Source organism: Glycine max, chromosome 2, assembly GCF_000004515.6.
Source record: "Glycine max cultivar Williams 82 chromosome 2, Glycine_max_v4.0, whole genome shotgun sequence".
Classification (NCBI taxonomy): Eukaryota; Viridiplantae; Streptophyta; class Magnoliopsida; order Fabales; family Fabaceae; genus Glycine; species Glycine max.
Window position 1 is genome coordinate 47312655 of NC_016089.4, and position 19561 is coordinate 47332215.

Sequence of the window (19561 nt, forward strand, 5' to 3'; positions counted from 1 at the left end):
CTCATAACTCATGACTCAACAGTGGATTTATGGTATAACAGACATTAAGGATGCAAGGCACATACAAGCATTATTATTAAGTCTTATTTAATCATGTAGGAGAAAATACAAATAAAAATTCAAGCATGCTCAACAAAAGTACTCATAAGTAACCACACAAAGTGCACACCAGAATAAGGTAAGCACATAACACACTGGCCGAAAGGTTCAACCTGGCTCTGATACCACTAAATGTGACACCCTCTACCCCTCACATATATATTAATAAAGGAATAAAAATTCAAATATTAATTAAAAGTATTTTTAAAACATTTTTAAATACAAGCTTTTCAAATGGGTAAAAGGCTCACATTCACTTTCTTCTACATCATATTCAAACTTGTCCAAATAAATAATAAAGTCATCTCGACTCAAAGAAAGTCATATAAGTCTCATACAATTAATATAGAACCTATATCCTAATGTCACATCCTATCAGAGCGTGGTGTTCCCGTGTCCTCTAGCATGATGTTCTTCATAGTCATCCACCTATTCATCTGCTCCCCCGAACACAAGTTCAAGATCATCACAGGATCCAAACACAACAACACACAGGGAGTGAGTTATCACATTCCTAGCTAATAGAGAAACAAGACAATTAAATATACATATTATATAAATGAGATACCACTTGCTTAAACATAGTTCACATAACTTCACCACTTCGTCATTCAAAATTCACTTTTCAATTATCAATCACATTACACAAAAATTCCACACTTCGATCAAGATATAATAACACATCAATTAGCAAGCATATGCAATAGTTATGCTAAGACTCAATTCTATATGCAATGTGGTACCATGTCAGTGAAAAACCACCCTGGGGCGCTTAGGAGTACATAACAAGACACACCACACAATGGGTTTGTCAGGTCACTCTCACTAAGTAAGATCATAGGGAGACCAGTCAGGGTCACGATGTTTTGCGAGAATGCTCCAACCATATGAGATCAGCATAAGCTTAAAGGAGCACTCAAACCCGGTGACCCCCAAGGCCTACACTCCGAAGAGTCCGTCAGGGCCTCTCCCTCCTGATTCAGGTCCAACCCCTAAAATAATAATTTTTTTTACATGCAGACACTGCTCATGAATTATACAATACCCACGACCTTACACTCGTGTTTTAAACACGTTCAACACAATTGCGCTACGATTTAACACTGGTTCCTAAATAGGAAACCTACATTTTCTCTTTAACACTGCGCATCAACGCTTTTCTCAAGATAACGCTGGTCGGGTATTGTACAATTCATAGCTTACAACACAATTAATTTCACATCAAGTGTTAACTACACACTTATCCACAACTAGAACTCATTCACAATTTCACTTCTCATAGTGTGACAATCCACCATCACATGTTTACACGTATCTCACAAATTAACACATGTTCAACTTTACACTTATACTCAATCTCAATAACAATATTATAATCTCAAAGCAACATATTCTTCTACAATTCATCACATACTCACAATTTGAATCATCATTTCATATCCTCAATATAACAATTTATATAAAACACTATCACAACATTAGGACTAAAATCCCTTAATTAATATTACACAATTATATCAAAATCATAGGTCGAAATATACAAATATCAAGAGCACAATTTATCAAGCAATTTTCATTAGAACATCAATATTTTATTTATAATCATAAAGGAAAAATTGCAATTTAATAAACATCTCAAAATAAAACCTCAATTTAATCCTCTAAGGATCCCTACACATGTTCTCACTAATCCCCAACTGTGAATAACTCATCCCTTACCTCTAAGCGGGCTCACGTGTCTTCAGCCAGCGATAGCAACATCTCTAGCGGTTCCCGCAAATTCTTTCAATTATTCATCCGACTGCTCCAATAGAATTCCCAAACGTCAGAGAGACGGAGAAGAGATTGAAACCTCCACTTGTACTGTCTTCATACGATTCCTTTTTCTCCCTCCACGAATATTATCTCGCAAATCCCAACGGTGGAAGCATGCGGAATTGAATTTCGAACAACATATCCAAATTTCACAATAATCCAACGGTTCACGAAACCGGGATCGTAGTTTTACCAAGACAGCTCTGGGTTTCTGCGGGAAAGAAAAAGACTACAATGCGAAGGGTTTTTCTCTCAGTTCAGACATGATATTGAAATTCCCAACGGTGAGAATGCTCGGAATTGTGTTGCGAACATGATACTCAAATTTCACGACGATCCAACGGTGAACGGGTTCGAGATCGTCGTTTTTCTGAGACTGGTTTGGTGGGCTGCGGGAAAAAGAAAGGGTTTTGAGAGGAGAAGGAGAAAAACGAAAATGAGGCCAAAAAGGAGACAGCTGACTTAACATAACTATTTATACCTAGGGTACTCAGCCTATTATTTGCTCTATATTTATTTATTTATTTATTTATTACTAAAAAACTTTTTAAATTTATTTACGAAAAATTGGGATGTTACATCCTTTGGTCCTTACCATTTGAAGGCCAATGGAAGAGCACAAGCACCGAGCTCTTATCCATTTTCTAAAGAGGTGCAAAAAGCCTATTGAGCTCATCTTCCATTGCATGGATCAAGTGGTTGAAGAGTTGAGAGACTCGTACAGTCCACTAGATCCAATTTGGATGCAGGAGACGCCTAGGTTCCAACAACTGATGATTATTTTTTATGGCTGTTTCATGTTGGAGATTTTGAGAGCCTATATGATAGTGTTCCGGATGACTGTGCTCATCACAATGATCCTGTCTATGGTAAACCCGGGAAACTGTATTTCATGCCATATATCAAAAGTGACATGCTTATGCTTGAGAATCAATTGCCCATGAGGGTTGTTCTTCACACATTGATTGAGGTTGAGACTGACACAGCCCAGGTAATTCTCAAATTTCTTTTGCACGTCCAAGACATAAATGTGAGAAAAATAATATATATTAATTAACTGCATATTCAATGAATCAATTTTATGACTTACCTATACTTAATTATACATTTTATGTAGATATCAAATTAATGCAATCCCAACGAACTAGGTCTAATTAATTGGGTCATGACTTGTATTTTGTAAGCAAAATGATGGACCAAGTTCATCACCCGCCAAATATTAATTAGTTGCAGTAACCAAATCAACCACAAACTCCGTGACATGTCCTTCTTCGATGGCGTGCTTAGGCTCCCAACCTTCGTGGTGGGCGACACCACCGAGTACATGTTGTTGAACCTCGTTGCCTTCCAGCGTCTCCACGTCGGAGCCAGCAACGAGATAACGTCGTACGTGTTCTTCATAGGCACGGTCATCGATGACGGCATGGACATGGCAATACTTCACCGAAAGAGAGATCCTGATCAACGCTCACCAAAGATATCACCGTGGATAGTGATGGAGAACTTGAAAAGGTACAGAGGTACATGAACAAGTGCAGGAAACGGTGGAACAAGTGACGTGCTAATCTCATGCACACTTACTTTAGCAACCCTTGGGCTATTGTGTCTTTTGTTGCACCAATCACACTTTTTGCTCTCACTCCCATTCAGACAGCATTTACTATTAAACAAGCTTAATCACACTGCCTCCTCAGGCTTCTCTTCCTAGTTTTTCATCTTCATTTTCTGTTCCTTTCATTTGAGCTTTATTTTGTCATTGTGAATTGGTGTAGATTTGTTTGTTATTCCCACATACCCACTATAGTTGGATTGCTTACTTGCCTAGCTCGTACCAACACGACTCATAATTATTTGCAATTCATTATCAATGTACATTTCCACCACGGATCCAATCATCCAAATCACCACTCCCAAAACTGTGTCTCCTTTCCTGTCCCACGAACAAAAATTTAACAGTCATTTAATTTTTCAATGTGTACATTTTAGTTTTTGTGACAGAGAGAGAAGTTTAGAACTTTGAAGGGGGAATTGGTGCGCAGTCCCTTCTTTGCAGAGAACAAGGGAAATAGTAAATCCGACGAGATTGGAACCACCACCTACGACCGCGGCCAGAGCAGGGAAAAAAATTCCGTCCCCTAATCCAGCAAAGTTGCAATTTTTTCTCAATATTGAAAAACTAGTCTTTTTACACCTCAAATTCACAAAATATTAGTTTTTAGTCTCCAGGAGTGAATTTAAGGAATTAGAAAAACAAATTTTTAATAATCCAAAATAAAGTTAAGGGACCGGATAATATAAATGTTTCAAATTTAAGAAACTAAAAATATATTTAAGCTAAGTAAGAACATAGTTTTAGCAACAACACCCTTCTATCCTAGTATTCTTTTCAGAGTTGTTATATTCATAAAATGATTATACATTAATACTATTATTTCCATTTCTTTCAATCGCATCATTTATTGTACGCTATATATCTCTATCCTCTCTTGTAAAATTTGTCATATAAATAACATTATTTCTTGATCTTATTTATATATAGTCATATATAGTAATGTAATCAATAGTAATCTTCATACAATACGTAATTATGTATTATTATTTCTTTCTTAAATTGAAAATTTTATCTACATGTCATATAGAATTTAGTCAGGCCCATGGACCGCATGCATGATATTCCACAGCTACCTAATAATTTCTTGTGTGATTGGTAGTGATGTTATATGTGTATTAAATGTGTTTATATTAATCATATGGTCCTTAATTATATGCGCATATACTTTTTGTTTTAATTCCTATATCTAGAAACTCTATGCTTTAGTCCATGTACCAACAAATTTTAGATTTAATTGTATTTTTTATCTTCAATTTTTTAATTATTGATGAACTTTACTCATAACTTTTAATTTGATACATTTTATCCCAATTTTTAATATACTTACAAATTTTATCTCCTGTCACATTTAACCATTAATAAGCATTAAAATTGTGAGTAAAATTTGCCAAAAAAAATAAATTAAGGGTAAATTTGCCAAAAAATTAAAAAGTGTGAGTAAAAATTGCCAAAATAATAATAAATAAGTTAGGTGTAAAAAGTGTTATTACATTAGTACATAAAATTTGTAAGATTTTTAAAAATTTTGGATAAAATATATCAAATTAAAAAAAATGAGAATAAAATTTGTCAAAAATTAAAAAATTAGAGATAAAAAATATAATTAAGCCTAAATTTTATGTTTTAATTCCTACTGCCAGTTGCAATGTAACGTGTTTAAATTTATGCCTTGCTGGCATCATAATCCGCAAATATATTTGCTTGCCCCCCTACATGTGTGAACAAGTCCACTCTCTCAATCCTTCAACCACCATTAATCATCAAAATCTTAGTTTCTTATAATCCTTTACTTGATTTCTGGAATGCAGTTCTTTGTTTTCCGCGAGTTTTTTCTTAATCTTCTTTATCATATCTGTCATGTTGGTTTATATACGCAAAATAATAATATAGCTGTCCCATTTTGAGAAAAGTTAATAATATACCAATCCAATCTCTAACAATTGAGTTTTAATAGCTGTCGACAGCCTTATACACATTCTTTTCTTCATAGAGAAGAGTACTCCGTGGGAGGTGAGAATCCAAGAAGAAATTAGGAAGGAAGGAATATGTTCAATATAAATTACAATTTCTTTGCACACTATAAATTGGTTAATATGGATAAAGTGAAGATTCCAATTAGACATTGACATATCTTTGAGGCTTATGATCGTGAATATTTTACGTTTGCCTTTCACGTGCATGACAGTACTATATCAAGAGAGACCATGTAGAGATATCAAAGCTATTACGCATACATGGAAGAAACGAAGTGGGTGGTCCAAATCAATGAGGAGCTCAAGAGTGATGGTACTTCTGTACCTGAGAAGGAGCAATGGAAGAGACATTCAATTTACAAGATACCCTCACGTGTCACTGCGTTGAACCAAAAGGCCTACAAACCTCAAGCGGTGTCTTTTGGTCCTTATCACCATGGAGAGGAACATCTGAAGGACATGGAATATCACAAACATCGTGCTCTGATTCATTTTCTCAAGAGGTGCAAAAAGCCCATCGAGCTGATATTCCATTGCATGGATCAAGTGGTTGATGAGTTGAGAGGCTCGTACAATCCACTCGATCAAATTTGGATGCAGGACACGCCTAGGTTCCTGCAAATGATGATTCTTGATGGCTGTTTCGTGTTGGAGATTTTACGAGCCCATGATGGTGTGCCTGATGACTATGCTGACAATGATCCTGTCTTTGGTGAACACGGGAAACTCAATGTTGTGCCATATATCAAACGTGATATGCTTATGCTTGAGAATCAATTGCCCTTGATGGTTCTTCGTATATTAATTGAGATTGAAACTGACACAACCCAGGTAATTAATTAGTTAATTTCGACTGTTTAATGCCCAAGGCATGTAAATGTAGGGGGGGGACATTTGCAGATTCAAATTTCAGAATCTCTTAATTCATCCATTTCTTCTCTTACATGCTTATAGAGGATATATAGTGTTTGATGAACACCCGAAATATTCATGTACACACCTAGAGAGGAAAATAATTAATAAAAGACAGAAGTGATATATTTATAGAGATAAAAAAAAAAGGGGGGGTGTGAGAGTGTATGGTGCTCCTCTTGACTTACCATAAGTATTTGTTATATAAACCGAATTCATAATTAGCAAGTTATTGAAACATATTTAAACATGGATGACTCACCGTGAAGCCGAATTACATGGCAGGGAGATGAGTTGTTGATCAAACAAATCCTCAAGTTCTTCAGCCCAGGCACCCCAGAAACAGGAACCAATGGCAAATGCATGCACGTGTTAGACGTGTACAGAAAAAGCCTGATTCAGCAAGGACCCACAAAGCGAACACGCGTGTCCAAAGCAAAACGAAGAAGATTATGGTTGAGTATTGAGGAACACGACGATGACGAGATCATCCGCTCCGCAATGGAGCTCCAAGATGCCGGAATCCGCTTCAAGAAAAGCCGAACCCACAGCCTCGGCGACATATCGTTCGTCTACGGCGTGCTCCGGCTCCCAGCCCTAGTGGTGGACGACACGACAGAGTACATGTTCCTCAACCTCATCGCCTTCGAGCGCCTCCATGCCGGAGCAGGCAACGAGATCACCTCGTACATCTTCTTCATGGACACCATCATCGACAGCGAGATGGACGTGGCGCTTCTTCATCGGAATGGGATCCTTGTCAATGCCCTAGGGTGCGACAGGGCGGTGGCCAAACTGTTCAATTCATTGTCGAAGGATATCGCCGTGGATCGACAAGGAGTGTTGGATGTGGTGAGGATGAGCATGAGTAACTACTGCAAGAAACCCTGGAACTTGTGGCGCGCTAATCTTATTCATACCTATTTCAGGAACCCTTGGGCTATTGTGTCGCTTGTTGCTGCCATTTTTCTCTTTGCTCTTACTATTGTTCAGACGGTTTACACTATTGCTCAATATTATCAACCCCCAACTACTCCTTCTGATTCGTCCTCACCGTTTGTGATACCTTCTCCAAGACCTTGGTTTCGTCCCTAGCTAATTAATTAGGTAAAATTATATTTTTGGTTCTCCTAGTTGTCTTTAATTTTCAATTTTGATCTCCCTTTCAAATTATTCACGCATTTTGTCTTTTTTTTATACAATCACTCAGTCTTAATCTCCAAATCTAGATCTAGACGTTGACGGTTACAAATGAATTTTGACTGTCACGTGTCACGTTCTGATTGGACGATAACTGTCACGTGTCATGAGATGTTGACTCGATGGACGATGAAATGCATTCTTGTAATCATTGGTCAATCAGAACATAACAAGTGGCAATTATCGTTCAATCAAACGTGACACGTGACCATCAATATTCTTTTGTAACAGTCAATATCTAAATCTGGACTTGGGAACTAAGAGTGCGTGATTGAATAAAAAAGGAAGACAATGCGTGAATAATTTTAAAGAGAGATCAAAATCGAAATTAGAGACAACTACGAAAACTAAATTTACAATTTTGCCAATTAATTACGCCACCCTAATTGCTTGGTTTTCATCTTTTCTCCCTCCTGGCTTAAACTTAATTTGTATTCTGCTTTTTGTGTTGTGTTTGATTATTTGTCATTACTCACTGTGAGTTTATGTATTTGATGCTCCTAAATCCTACTAATTGGATTGCCGGGCTAGTACCAAATGCATGATTGTTGTGAATTTTCTTTGGAATTTAGTAGTTCGTTTGATATAATTAAAGCGATATACATATTGGTTGCTGCTAATTAAGTTAAAAAAATAAGTCTGCACGAGAAAGACTTTTATCATTTAGGGTTTTTTTTGTAATGAGACACAGAATATGAGTGTTTTTAAAGAAAATTTGGTATAAATAAATAATTTTTACTCATATGTCATTTTGAGGATTTGTGCTTTAATGTGATTTTCATGAGGTATATAATTATAATGGAAATTAAAATGGAATCAACCCTTATGAAACTGTAGATGTTAGGAGAAGGGTCCTACACTCCTACTTTTCTAATCCCTTGGGATAAGCTTTCATTTCTTATCAACCAATTATTAAAGCGTTCACAAGCAAGATAGGGAAAATACTAAATTTTTTCCTTGATGATAGCAATACTAAACAGCTAGATGTTTGATTTAATTAATTAAGTTCAGAGAGTTTGGTCTTGGTTGTCAAACAGAAGGAAGGATTTTCATTTTTCCTTTTACAAATTATCAACAAATCCCATGATATGCTTGGGGAACCTATAGATGTATAGGGTCTGTACAATGATGTGGCTAATATGGTTTGGGTACATATTGTTGTTTGTTATCGGCTGTTTAGGTATGTTTGTAACCTTCTTGGTAGGTGGGTAAGCTTGAAGGGACGAGGGATAGGTTGTCTGGTTTGTGATATTCATGTTATTAATTAAATTTGATACACACTTTCACGGGTTCTTTTCATGTTATTTTTAATTAAAATTAGAGTTTCATATCACTAATTTGTTTAATAAAGGTTTCTACGTACTAATAAAACTCAACATAAATTACTAAAATGAAATTTCACTTCTAACTGAAGAACAATACTAAAATCATTTATAAATTATATATATGTTTTGTCTTTAGATTAATCATTGATTCGTTTAATTATTAAATTATTCATTTTTCTAATTGATACGATTAACAAATATCACTTAGATATTATTGTTGTGTTCATGTGGTTTGTGAAATCATTTGTGAATATTGATCACCAAACTGGTTGAGGTATGAGAACGTGTACTTGAGGATGAAGAAGAGGCCAAGTGAATAACAAGTTTATAAATTTATAACAATAAAATATTATATATATATATATATATATATATATATATATATGTAAGATTTTATTATTTAATTAAAAATATTAATTAATTAATTTGATAGTTAAATAATTTAAATAATAATAATAATTAAATAACAAACTTAAAATTATACAATTTAATTAAAAATACAATTTATCTTTTTTATTTTTATCTTTAATTTCTTTGTTATTTATTATTCATTGTTTGAATTATAATATAATTAATAATTTAATATATAATTTTTTTAAAAAAAAAAGTATACCAATAAATTAAAAGTATAAAAATGGTGTGGCAGGATGGAAATAGGAAGATGGGAATTAAAATTTTAAATTCATCTCTTTTATACTTAAACTCATGCTCTCCCCCACTATTTCCATTGTCATGCCTAATGGGAGAACGAGGGAGGAAAAGTGAGGATAAAAAAAGAGATAATAGTTGTTTACTTATTTATTATATCTTTGGTATATTTTGTATTTGGGATAAAAAATGTTCCTTAATCGAGTGAACAACATTTTTTTAGTTTAATGTTTACGCACTAACGGTATAAAATAGTTTTATACAGTTATCTAATCATAAATTACCATTTAAATTATTTTAAGATAATTATTTTAAAAATCAATAAACTTATCATACATAATTTATTATGATTGAATGATTTTGTAAAATTTTTGACACCACATAAACTTTTTTTTATATTTTTGTTCTGTACTCCATATCTTGTATTCTGTTCTATAACAAATTTTAGATTAAAATATGAGATAATAAAAAAATTGTGTTATCTGGTACATTTTTTTAAGGCTAAATTACTTTGTTGTTTCCTTTTCTTTATTTTTATTGTAATTTAGTCCTTTATTTTTTAAAATTTATAAAATATTTTCTTAACTAATTTTTTTATAAGAAGTAATGTCTCTTTTAGTTATTTTGAGATAAACATGCTATATAAAAAAATTGCTTAAAGAAACATTTTACAACTTTTGATAAATAAGGGATAAAAAAAGACTCATAAATCTTCTTGACTTTTTAATTATTTTTATTTATTTATATTTCTCTTCTGTATTTTCATCTTTTTATTTATTTTTTTCCTCCAATAATACAAAAGGAAATTGTGTTTTTTCATCACCAAACAAAAGAAGCAAAATCAAATTTTTACATGTTTCATATAAAAGAAGAGACGCAGTCTATGGTGCGAAAGCAAAAGATCTTTTACACCGGGTGGGAGAACAACTTCTCCTTTGAGCTCCCGTAGAACTTGGGACAAAACGGGAGGCTCGAGTTCTTCAACGTCACAGAATATAACTTCACCAGGTTGATCCCTCGGGATTTGTGCAAGAGTGGGAGGTTATAAATCTTCAATCCAATTTTCATCATCAAATCCTATTCATTCAATTTTTTATTATTAAATCAGATAAACCCAAATAACTATGATCCTTTTGTTCAAAGTTACTTAGGGTGCGAAAGGAGTTTAATATTTCACCCTAGTATTCGTCAAAAGATAAAAGGGGGGCTTAAAGGAAACACCCCATTGGGCTATTAAGTTGATCCAGAAGAAAGGCCCAGACTTTTCTATAAGAAATTAAATATTAAATCCCTAAATTCATCTCCGAAGGAAGCCAACCGACCAACAACAATAAAAGGGGAAAACAAAAACTGTGCATTCAATTCGATTGATTCACAAATAGCAACTCCTTTTCCTAATCAACACGAACACAACACACACAGAGAAAGATGGATTTTGAACTGAGAAGAGCGAGAGAGAAGCTTGAGAAAGAGCAGAGGGAGAGGAAGGAAAGAGCAAGATTGAAGCTTCTGAAGGAAAAGAAGGCCAAAGAAGAGGCTCAGAAGCAAAAAGAAGCCATCGAAGCTGTTCAAAGATCTCGTCGTATTGATGCCGCCCAAGCTCAACTCAAGGTATCCATCCATTTCCTTCTCACTCTTTTCTAAAGGGTGATCTCTCATTATTATGATTGATTTCTCTGTATTGAATTTGTTGAGGATATGAGATGTACAATTTTGATTGTTCCCCAAAGATATTAACTTTGAAGAAAACACATGTAGGGTACGTGAAATTGATGACTTGTGTTCCACCCCTTTTGCCATCTCCAACTTTTTTTTCTTTTTGGCTGTTCAGTATGTTCTGTCTACCTTTTGCAACGATCAGACCACGTAAATTGTCCGATCATGCCCTGTTATTGTTATGAGTATCTCACTCAGCAAACTTATTCTTCAGTTTGTTCTTGTTGTGTAAGGGCAAGTGTAATACAATTTCTCCTTTTTTCATGGTTTTGATGTCTATGCAGCAGCACCATCGGTTTTATGATTCCTGATTTACTACCTTTGCACCTTTTTTTTCAGTGAATAACTTTTGGACCCTTTAAATTATATGGTTGTTAGAATGTTTTTCTTTATCTTGTATACAACGTGATTTGGCAATTGTATTCATTGAGAAGTTCTAATTCTGGACTATTAGAAATGGGCAAGCACCTAAATAGGGTTGTGATGTAGTATTGTGGTTTGATGGTCAAGTCTTCAAAAGTTGTGTATTAAGAAAGAGCTAGTAGGTACCAAACAACCTTTTCACTCAAAAGCTTGAGATGTGAGGTGATGGCCTAGAAAGAGTTTAGTGTCTAACATTGCCCTTCAAGCAATAACCCTTTGAGGTTGAAGTAAGGCATAGGATAGGTCCATCATATATTGTGCTTGAATGTAATTTGGCTGGAATAATGGGGCATTATATTATCAAGCATGGAACTCTTGATCAGTTTATCAAAGAGTATTCAATACCATGTTGAGTAACCATAACCAAAAGGATTAAAGCTATCAAGTACATGAACATGAATGATTTTTAATCTGTAACAATCAGTTGCAATGTTACCAAGCAACAACCAGTTGGTGTGATGTTTATTTTAACCCTTAAATGATATTGAAACTTAGTCTTGTAATATTTAATCCCACTACTGTAAAAAATAAACTTGCTAATCTTCATATACACAGATGTTTACCATTCCTTCCAGCACAAAATTTGTGGCTGCAAACACTTCCTTTTTTGTCTATATTATTGATGTGAAAAATAATAAATGATTCCCTTCATTTACCTTGCTAAATTCAGGCTGACCAACAGATGCAAGAAAACCTACTTGCTGGCAGAGGAATAGTGTTTTACCGACTACTAGAGGCTTTTTTTTATGAAGGTGCTGGAGATAAGATCAAGCTACCTCCTTCTTGCTTTGCAGAACTGTCTGAGCAGGGTACTTTTGACAAGGGACAGGGACCCTTATACTTTCAGTTGTCGTTAGTTCATGAAGAAAGCACTTCAAGCATCCAAACTACTGATAAAGAGAAACAGGGGAGGACCACCCATTCAGGAGTTTTAGAATTCACTGCTGATGAAGGTTCAGTGGGTCTTCCTCCTCATGTATGGAATAATTTGTTTTCTGAAGGCACTCTAAAAGCTCCATTAGTTGAAGTCCGCTATGTTTGGCTTCCAAAAGGGACATATGCAAAACTTCAACCTGAAAGAGTAGGATTTTCCGACTTGCCCAATCATAAGGCTATCCTCGAAACATGTCTTCGGCAGCATGCTACTCTTTCTCAAGGTGACATTTTAACTGTAAACTATGGAGAACTTGCTTACAAATTAAGGGTCCTTGAGTTAAAACCTTCTTCAAGCGTATCTGTTTTAGAAACAGATATTGAAGTTGACATAGTTGATCCTGATACATCTTCAGAAAAGACAGATGAGCATGTTTTAATGCCACTTGTATTCGGAATGTCACAAATTGGAACAGTAGAAGAAGGAAAGTTTGTGTATTACAAATTTTCCGTAGACAATGTAACTTGGGAGAAACTTTCTTCTGGGAATTCTTGTGTTGAGTTAAAATTAGAATCAGAGACAGATGGGGGGGACACTGATCTTTTCATCTCCAGACATCCTCTCATATTTCCTACACGACACCAGCATGAGTGGTCTTCTCATGATATTGGCTCAAAGACTTTGATTCTTAGCTCTAAAGATAAAAACATGGGTGCAGGGACTTACAGCATTGGTGTATATGGCTTCAAGGGAATTACCAGGTATAAAATATCAGTTGTGGTCCAGGATAACTTCAACCAAAATGTTGGTCAGCAAGCATCATCTTCCGTGTCATCTATGGAACTGGACACTGAACAATGTAGGAACTGCAAGCATTATATACCCAGTAGGACTATTGCACTACATGAAGCTTACTGTAGCAGGCACAATGTTGTTTGTCAGCATGCTGGCTGTGGAGTTGTTCTTAGGATTGAGGAGTCCAAGAACCACATTCACTGTGACAGATGTGATCAGGCGTTCCAGCAGGTAGAATTAGAAAAGCACATGAAAGTTTTTCATGAGCCACTTCACTGCCCTTGTGGAATAATCCTCGAGAAAGAGCAAATGGTGAGTTTCATGTCTCCTACCCTTTCTTGCTAGTTTTGTGTGTGCGTGTGTTTCTTTCTGAATAAATTGTTTTAACTTTTTTGGTAGGTGGAGCATCAAGCTTCAGTTTGTCCCCTGCGTCTTATTACTTGCCGGTTTTGTGGTGATATGGTTCAAGCTGGGAGTTCTGCCATGGATGTCCGTGACAGATTAAGAGGATTGTCTGAACATGAGAGTATTTGCGGTTCTAGGACTGCCCCCTGTGATTCTTGTGGGCGTTCTGTGATGTTGAAGGACATGGACATTCACCAGGTTGCTGTTCATCAAAAAGGCTAATTCTGATATTTTCATCTTAACAGCAACTTGTGAAAGATTGCATCTAGGTAATAAATAGAAAATTAAAAGAAACTGGAGGAAATTGAAAGATACAAGCAGATTGATGGTGGAGCAGAAACATCTCTATGTTCTACTGTGGACAACTGGCTGGATATATCACCCTGTTGTTGATCTTGTCATTCATTATGTATGAAATTATGATTATGAATTTAAGATTGTGATTTACCTCGCTATTTCGTTATGGAAATTGTTTGGTTTGTGGTAATTTTTACATTACGTTTTTTTGTGCTGATAAGAAGAAAAATTACAACTTAATGAATATTTAGGCAAAGCAACCACTTGCTAGTAGGTTTGTTGTGCAAATAATAACCAAGGAATTGTTGGACCTCTCATGGAACCAGCTGACAAGTGAGATTCCTATGGCTTTGACAAATTTGAATTTTCTCGCTGTCTTTAACCTTTCACAAATGTGTGGACAGTTTAATAATACATATGGAAATGATTCCTATGTTGGAAATCCATAATCCAACACTATGCGGATTCCCTTTTTCAAAATCCTGCAATGAGGATGGAGAATGGCAACCACATTCAACACCTGACAAAGGAAAAAAAAAAGATGGAGAGAAGATTGTTTTCGGTAAATTTTCGTAGAAAATGGCATGAAAGAATAAATGCATGCTTGGAATTACAGTATTCAGGTATGATTAAAGGAGAGACAAAATGTGAAGGTACCCACATGAAGCGTACCATTAATAGTGTAGTAGCCCAAATGTGAAGGTATTTCTTTCTTTCTAACACTTCCCGACAAAAGAACTTTCAAAGAGAGTGGGAAGACTCCGTTTTGGTCTGGGTCGTGTTGCATGCGTTTCTAATGTTTCATTTTCAAAATTAACGACAAGACATTTACGCGGTTAGATTGTGGAACCTCGAATGTCCTGCATGCATGCATAAAAGCTGTTTTGTGCACAGCATGCACGAGAGTCACAATGATAGATTTTTAATTTTTGACAATTTACAATTTATCTAAGGAACAGAAAATTGTTTTGATAATGACTTACAAATGTATTATTATATTTGATACTATCAATTTAATAAAATTAAGATTAACTAAAATATTAAGAAAATGAAAATATATTTCGATTGAATAAGAAGAAAAAAGAAAATGCTAATGGATATGATAAGATAAATCATGGGATGAAAAAAGAGAAAAATAAAGAGATAAGAGGAAAAAGAAGTTATCAAGGATTTTAGTTTAGTTGGTTGAATGTTATAAATTATATTACTGTCTTCCATCCTTACAGATAAATAAAAAATAAGTGTAATTTATAATTTTTCTATACAAGAATTTGTTAACGAAAGTCATTTAAATTTTGATTGCAGTGGTGAAAGTCGAAGGAACCAAAAGTTTAAATCAAAGTCTTTGAAGCAGCGTAGCCTATGAATTCAAAAATCCTCTACTTTCATTCATTCAAGAGCGAAGTTAGTTTGGCGGCGGCTTCTACTGCCATTTTTGCGCATTTGGTCCCCCAAATGAATCCTTCAACAAACTCCCTGCAAAACACAAGCAAACAATCCAAGATTAAATGTAAAAAACAGAGATTCCTAAATAAATCAAGCTTTCATTCAAAGCTTAGAGTAAATTTCCTGCAAAAGACAAACAAACAATCCAAAATCAAGCGTAAAATGTAAAAAATAGTCCTAATAAATAAACCAAATTTTTATTCAAAACTTAACAAAATTCAACACAAAACTAATTGATAATGTCTATTTCAAGAAATACTTTATCATTTCATTAATTATAGAGATGAATTTTACTAGTCATTAAAATTTGGTGATTCCCTCCTATATGTGTCCAATTGGAATTCATCTTCAATTGGTCATTCTTTTATTACTCATATGGGGTGGCTTCTACTGCCATTTTACATTGTTTCTTCTTTATTTTCTCTGTGCAACCTTCATGACAGCTCTGCCACTCCAAATGATTTTCCGCGGCGGCCTCTTTGTTCATCTTTTCCTCCCAAAACAGAATCTTGGAAAAAACGGAACAGATTGTTGTGAGTGGGATGGAGTCATGTGCGACACAATGTCAGCTGCAGTAATCTTGAAGGTCAACTCCATCCCAACAGCACCATCTTCAGCCCACAATTGTTTTTATGGCTCTTCAATATATTCTGCAATTGGTGATTTCGTGAATCTCACGTATCTAAATTTGTGATACACTAGAATCAGTGGTGATATTCCTTCCACAATCTCTCACTTGTCAAAATTAGTATCACTTGATCTCAGTTACTAATGGACAGATGCTGATACCAGCTCCCGGAGAATGACACTTGGACGAAACTCATTCATAACGCAACTAGTTTAAGAGAGCTTCTTTTAGATGGGTTGGACATGTCTTCTATCACTGAGGTACTTGGATCTCTCTAACATCGCTTTCTCAGGAAACATTCCCGATTCCATAGCCCTTTTGAAGTCTCTTAACAGACTATTTCTTGCGGGTTGCAATTTGGATGGGCTGCTTCCGTCATCATTGTTTACTCTAACTCAACTCTCTGTTTTAGATTTATCAGGTAATAAATTAGTTGCCCCCATTCCAAGCGAAATCAATAAACTTCCAAAACTTTCGGCTCTAGATTTGTCTCATAACATGTTAAATGGAACAATTCCACCTTGGTGTTTTTCTTTGCCTTCCTTATTGGTCTTTGATCTTAGTGGCAACCAGCTCATAGGGTCAATTGGTGAAATCTCATCTTATTCTTCATAACGTTTGGATCTCTCTAATAACAAACTGCAAGGTGATTTTCCAAATTCAATATTTGAACTCCAAAATCTTACTGATTTGATATTGTCATCAAATTACTTGAGTGGTCAAATGGACTTTCTTCAATTTTCAAAGCTTAAAAATCTATTATCCCTCCATCTTTCACACAACAGTTTTGTCTCTATTAACTTTGATGATAGTGTTGACTACTTCTTACCCAACCTAAATTCCTTATTTTTATCTTCATGTAATATTAATAGTTTTCCTAAATTCTTAGCACGAGTTCCTGATCTGCTACAACTAGATCTTTCTCATAACCACATTCGTGGAAGCATTCCTAAATGGTTTTGTGAGAAGCTCTTGCACTCCTGGGAAAACATTTATTCTATTGATCACAGTTTTAACAAGTTGGAAGGAGATCTTCTAATCCCACCCAGTGGCATTCAATACTTTTTAGTCTCAAATAATAAGTTGACTGGCACATTTCTTCAACAATGTGCAATGCAAGTTCCCTCCTTATACTCAACTTTGCTCACAAGAACTTGACAGGCCAGATTCCACAATGCCTTGGAACATTTCCTTCTCTTTATGTGTTGGATTTGCAAGTGAACAACCTTCATGGAAACATGCCTTGGAACTTTTCTAAGGGAAATTCATTTGAAACTATAAAGTTGAATGAAAACCGGTTGGTGGGACAACTACCACAGTCTTTGGCTAACTGCACAAAACTCGAAGTTTTGGACCTTGGAAACAATAACATAGAGGACACATTTCCCCATTGGCTAGAAACTCTGCAAGAGTTTCAGGTACTCAGTTTACGATCAAATAAATTTCATGGTGTCATCACTTGCTTTGGTACCAAACATTCATTTCCCATGTTGAGAATTCTTGATGTCTCAGATAACAATTTTAGTGGGCCATTGCCAGCATCATGCATCAAGAACTTTCAAGGAATGGTTTGAATTATATGGATAAGAGTTTATATAATGATTCTGTAGTGGTTGTAATGAAAGGCCAATTCATGGACCTGGAAAGGATATTATTTGCTTTCACAACCATTGATTTGTCAAATATGTTTGAAGGAGAAATTCCGAAAGTCATTGGAGAATTGCATTCTCTCAAAGGGCTTAACCTTTCACACAATAGTATCACTGGTACCATTCCACCATCATTGGGTAATTTAAGAAATTTGGAATTGTTGGACCTCTCATGGAATCAGTTGAAGGGCGAGATTCCCTTGGCTTTGACAAATTTGAATTTTCTGTCTTGAACCTATCACAAAACCAGTTTGAGGGTATCATACCAACAGGTAGACAGTTTAATACACTTGGAAATGATTCCTATGCTGGAAATCCAATGCTATGCGGATTCCCTTTGTCAAAATCCTGCAATGAGGATGAAGAATGACCACCATATTCAACATTTCAGTATGAAGAATCAGGATTTGGCTGGAAAGCTGTAGCGGTGGATTTGTATGTGGGGTGGTCTTTGGAATGCTTTTGGGATATAATGTTTTTATGACTGGGAAACCACAGTGGCTTGCGAGACTTGTTGAAGGTGTCCTTAATTAATGAAGAGTGAAGAAGGACAAATCATAGAGGAAAGAAATGTTTACCCTTAGTTTAATATGGTCCTTTTGTGTGTGCGTGTTTTCTGTAATTTTAACTTCTGTCTTTGTGTAAGAAACCTCATGTCTCTTGAGTGATGTATTTCAAGTTGTTTGCAAATAAGAAAAAAATATGATGAATGCTTTTGTTTTAACTTTAAGTAATTAATTTTTGGTAAATTGTCTAGGGTAACCTGCATAAGCATCAAGGAAAATTTGCACATTCAAACTTCAACACAAAATTGGCATTATTATTTTAGGAACATATATGTACAGTTTGCTGGAAGAATTTAGGCTAACACAATTAAATGTACAATTGTATCATTGTATTTTCAGATGTAGTTAGTTCATGATGAATGTTGTTCAGGCATCAAAGCTACTGAGAAAAGTAGAAGACCAACCATTCAGTAGTTTTAGAATTCACTGCCGACTAAAGTTCGTTGGGTCCTCTGTCTTCTTAATGTATGGAATAAATAACTATTTTCTTTACTAACAGCCCTACAAAAAGGTCCATTACTTTAAGGTCGCTATGTTTAGCTTGCTGAAAGGACTTTATGCCAAAACTCCAAACAGAAAGAGCAAGATTTTCTTATTTGCCAAAACACATGGCTATCCTTGAAACAGATATTGAAGTTGACGTAATTGATCCTGATACAGCCTCTGGAAAAACTGATCCATATGCATTGCAAAATTTCCAGACAAAGGCGCCAGAGGGTAAGCCTCAATTGTTTTTTAAAAAAAAATAAGATCAGAGGCAAATGTTAGTGATCAGAGTATCAGAGGGATACATATCATAGGCACAGGCCAAGTAAAGCAACAAATCTCAAGAGGTTGCATATTGATTAATAAAAAATACAGAGAAGGTATATGGTGCTCTTCTTTATACTATCTATTAAGCACTAACAAGTAACTAGCTATAATAAATTAAGTGATTAACACATGCGGGAGGCGATAATCTTTTCATTCCTTGAAGATATCATAATGAGTGATCATCCCAAATTATTGGCTCAAAGACTTTGATGCTTATCTCCAAAGATAAGAACTTATTAGGCACCTCTTGTATACATACAGACATATACCGTGTCAAATATGCCATAGCACGGTCTATCATTCATTAGCGGACTGGCTGTTTTGCCTTTTTGCCAAGCAATTGTTAGCATTTTGTTCATGACTGA

At 35.1% G+C, this 19561-nt stretch overlaps 2 protein-coding genes and 1 pseudogene across 2 annotated transcripts; all 3 read left to right on the forward strand.

The window, feature by feature from the left end:
- The first annotated feature begins 5725 nt into the window (after window positions 1-5725).
- Window positions 5726-8237, forward strand: LOC100803577 (UPF0481 protein At3g47200). Its single transcript, XM_003518407.4, has 2 exons — window positions 5726-6330; window positions 6697-8237. Exons 1-2 carry the CDS (start codon window positions 5761-5763, stop codon window positions 7504-7506), a joined length of 1380 nt encoding a protein of 459 aa, XP_003518455.1. The 5' UTR covers window positions 5726-5760; the 3' UTR covers window positions 7507-8237.
- Window positions 8238-10479: 2242 nt separating this feature from the next.
- Window positions 10480-14252, forward strand: LOC100777384 (uncharacterized). Its single transcript, XM_003519414.5, has 3 exons — window positions 10480-11195; window positions 12394-13704; window positions 13792-14252. The coding sequence occupies exons 1-3, from the start codon at window positions 11013-11015 to the stop codon at window positions 14017-14019; spliced, it is 1722 nt and encodes a 573-aa protein (XP_003519462.1). The 5' UTR covers window positions 10480-11012; the 3' UTR covers window positions 14020-14252.
- Window positions 14253-15951: 1699 nt separating this feature from the next.
- On the forward strand, window positions 15952-18718 carry LOC100804108 (receptor like protein 27-like; annotated as a pseudogene).
- The last annotated feature ends 843 nt before the right edge of the window (window positions 18719-19561 follow it).

Coding starts and splice junctions, on each gene's coding strand:
- LOC100777384 (XM_003519414.5), top strand. CDS start 11,013: ATGGATTTTGAACTGAGAAGAGCGAGAGAGAAGCTTGAGAAAGAGCAG. Junction 11,196..12,393: donor CCGCCCAAGCTCAACTCAAG/GTATCCATCCAT, acceptor TGCTAAATTCAG/GCTGACCAACAGATGCAAGA. Junction 13,705..13,791: donor TCCTCGAGAAAGAGCAAATG/GTGAGTTTCATG, acceptor CTTTTTTGGTAG/GTGGAGCATCAAGCTTCAGT.
- LOC100803577 (XM_003518407.4), top strand. CDS start 5,761: ATGGAAGAAACGAAGTGGGTGGTCCAAATCAATGAGGAGCTCAAGAGT. Junction 6,331..6,696: donor TTGAAACTGACACAACCCAG/GTAATTAATTAG, acceptor ATTACATGGCAG/GGAGATGAGTTGTTGATCAA.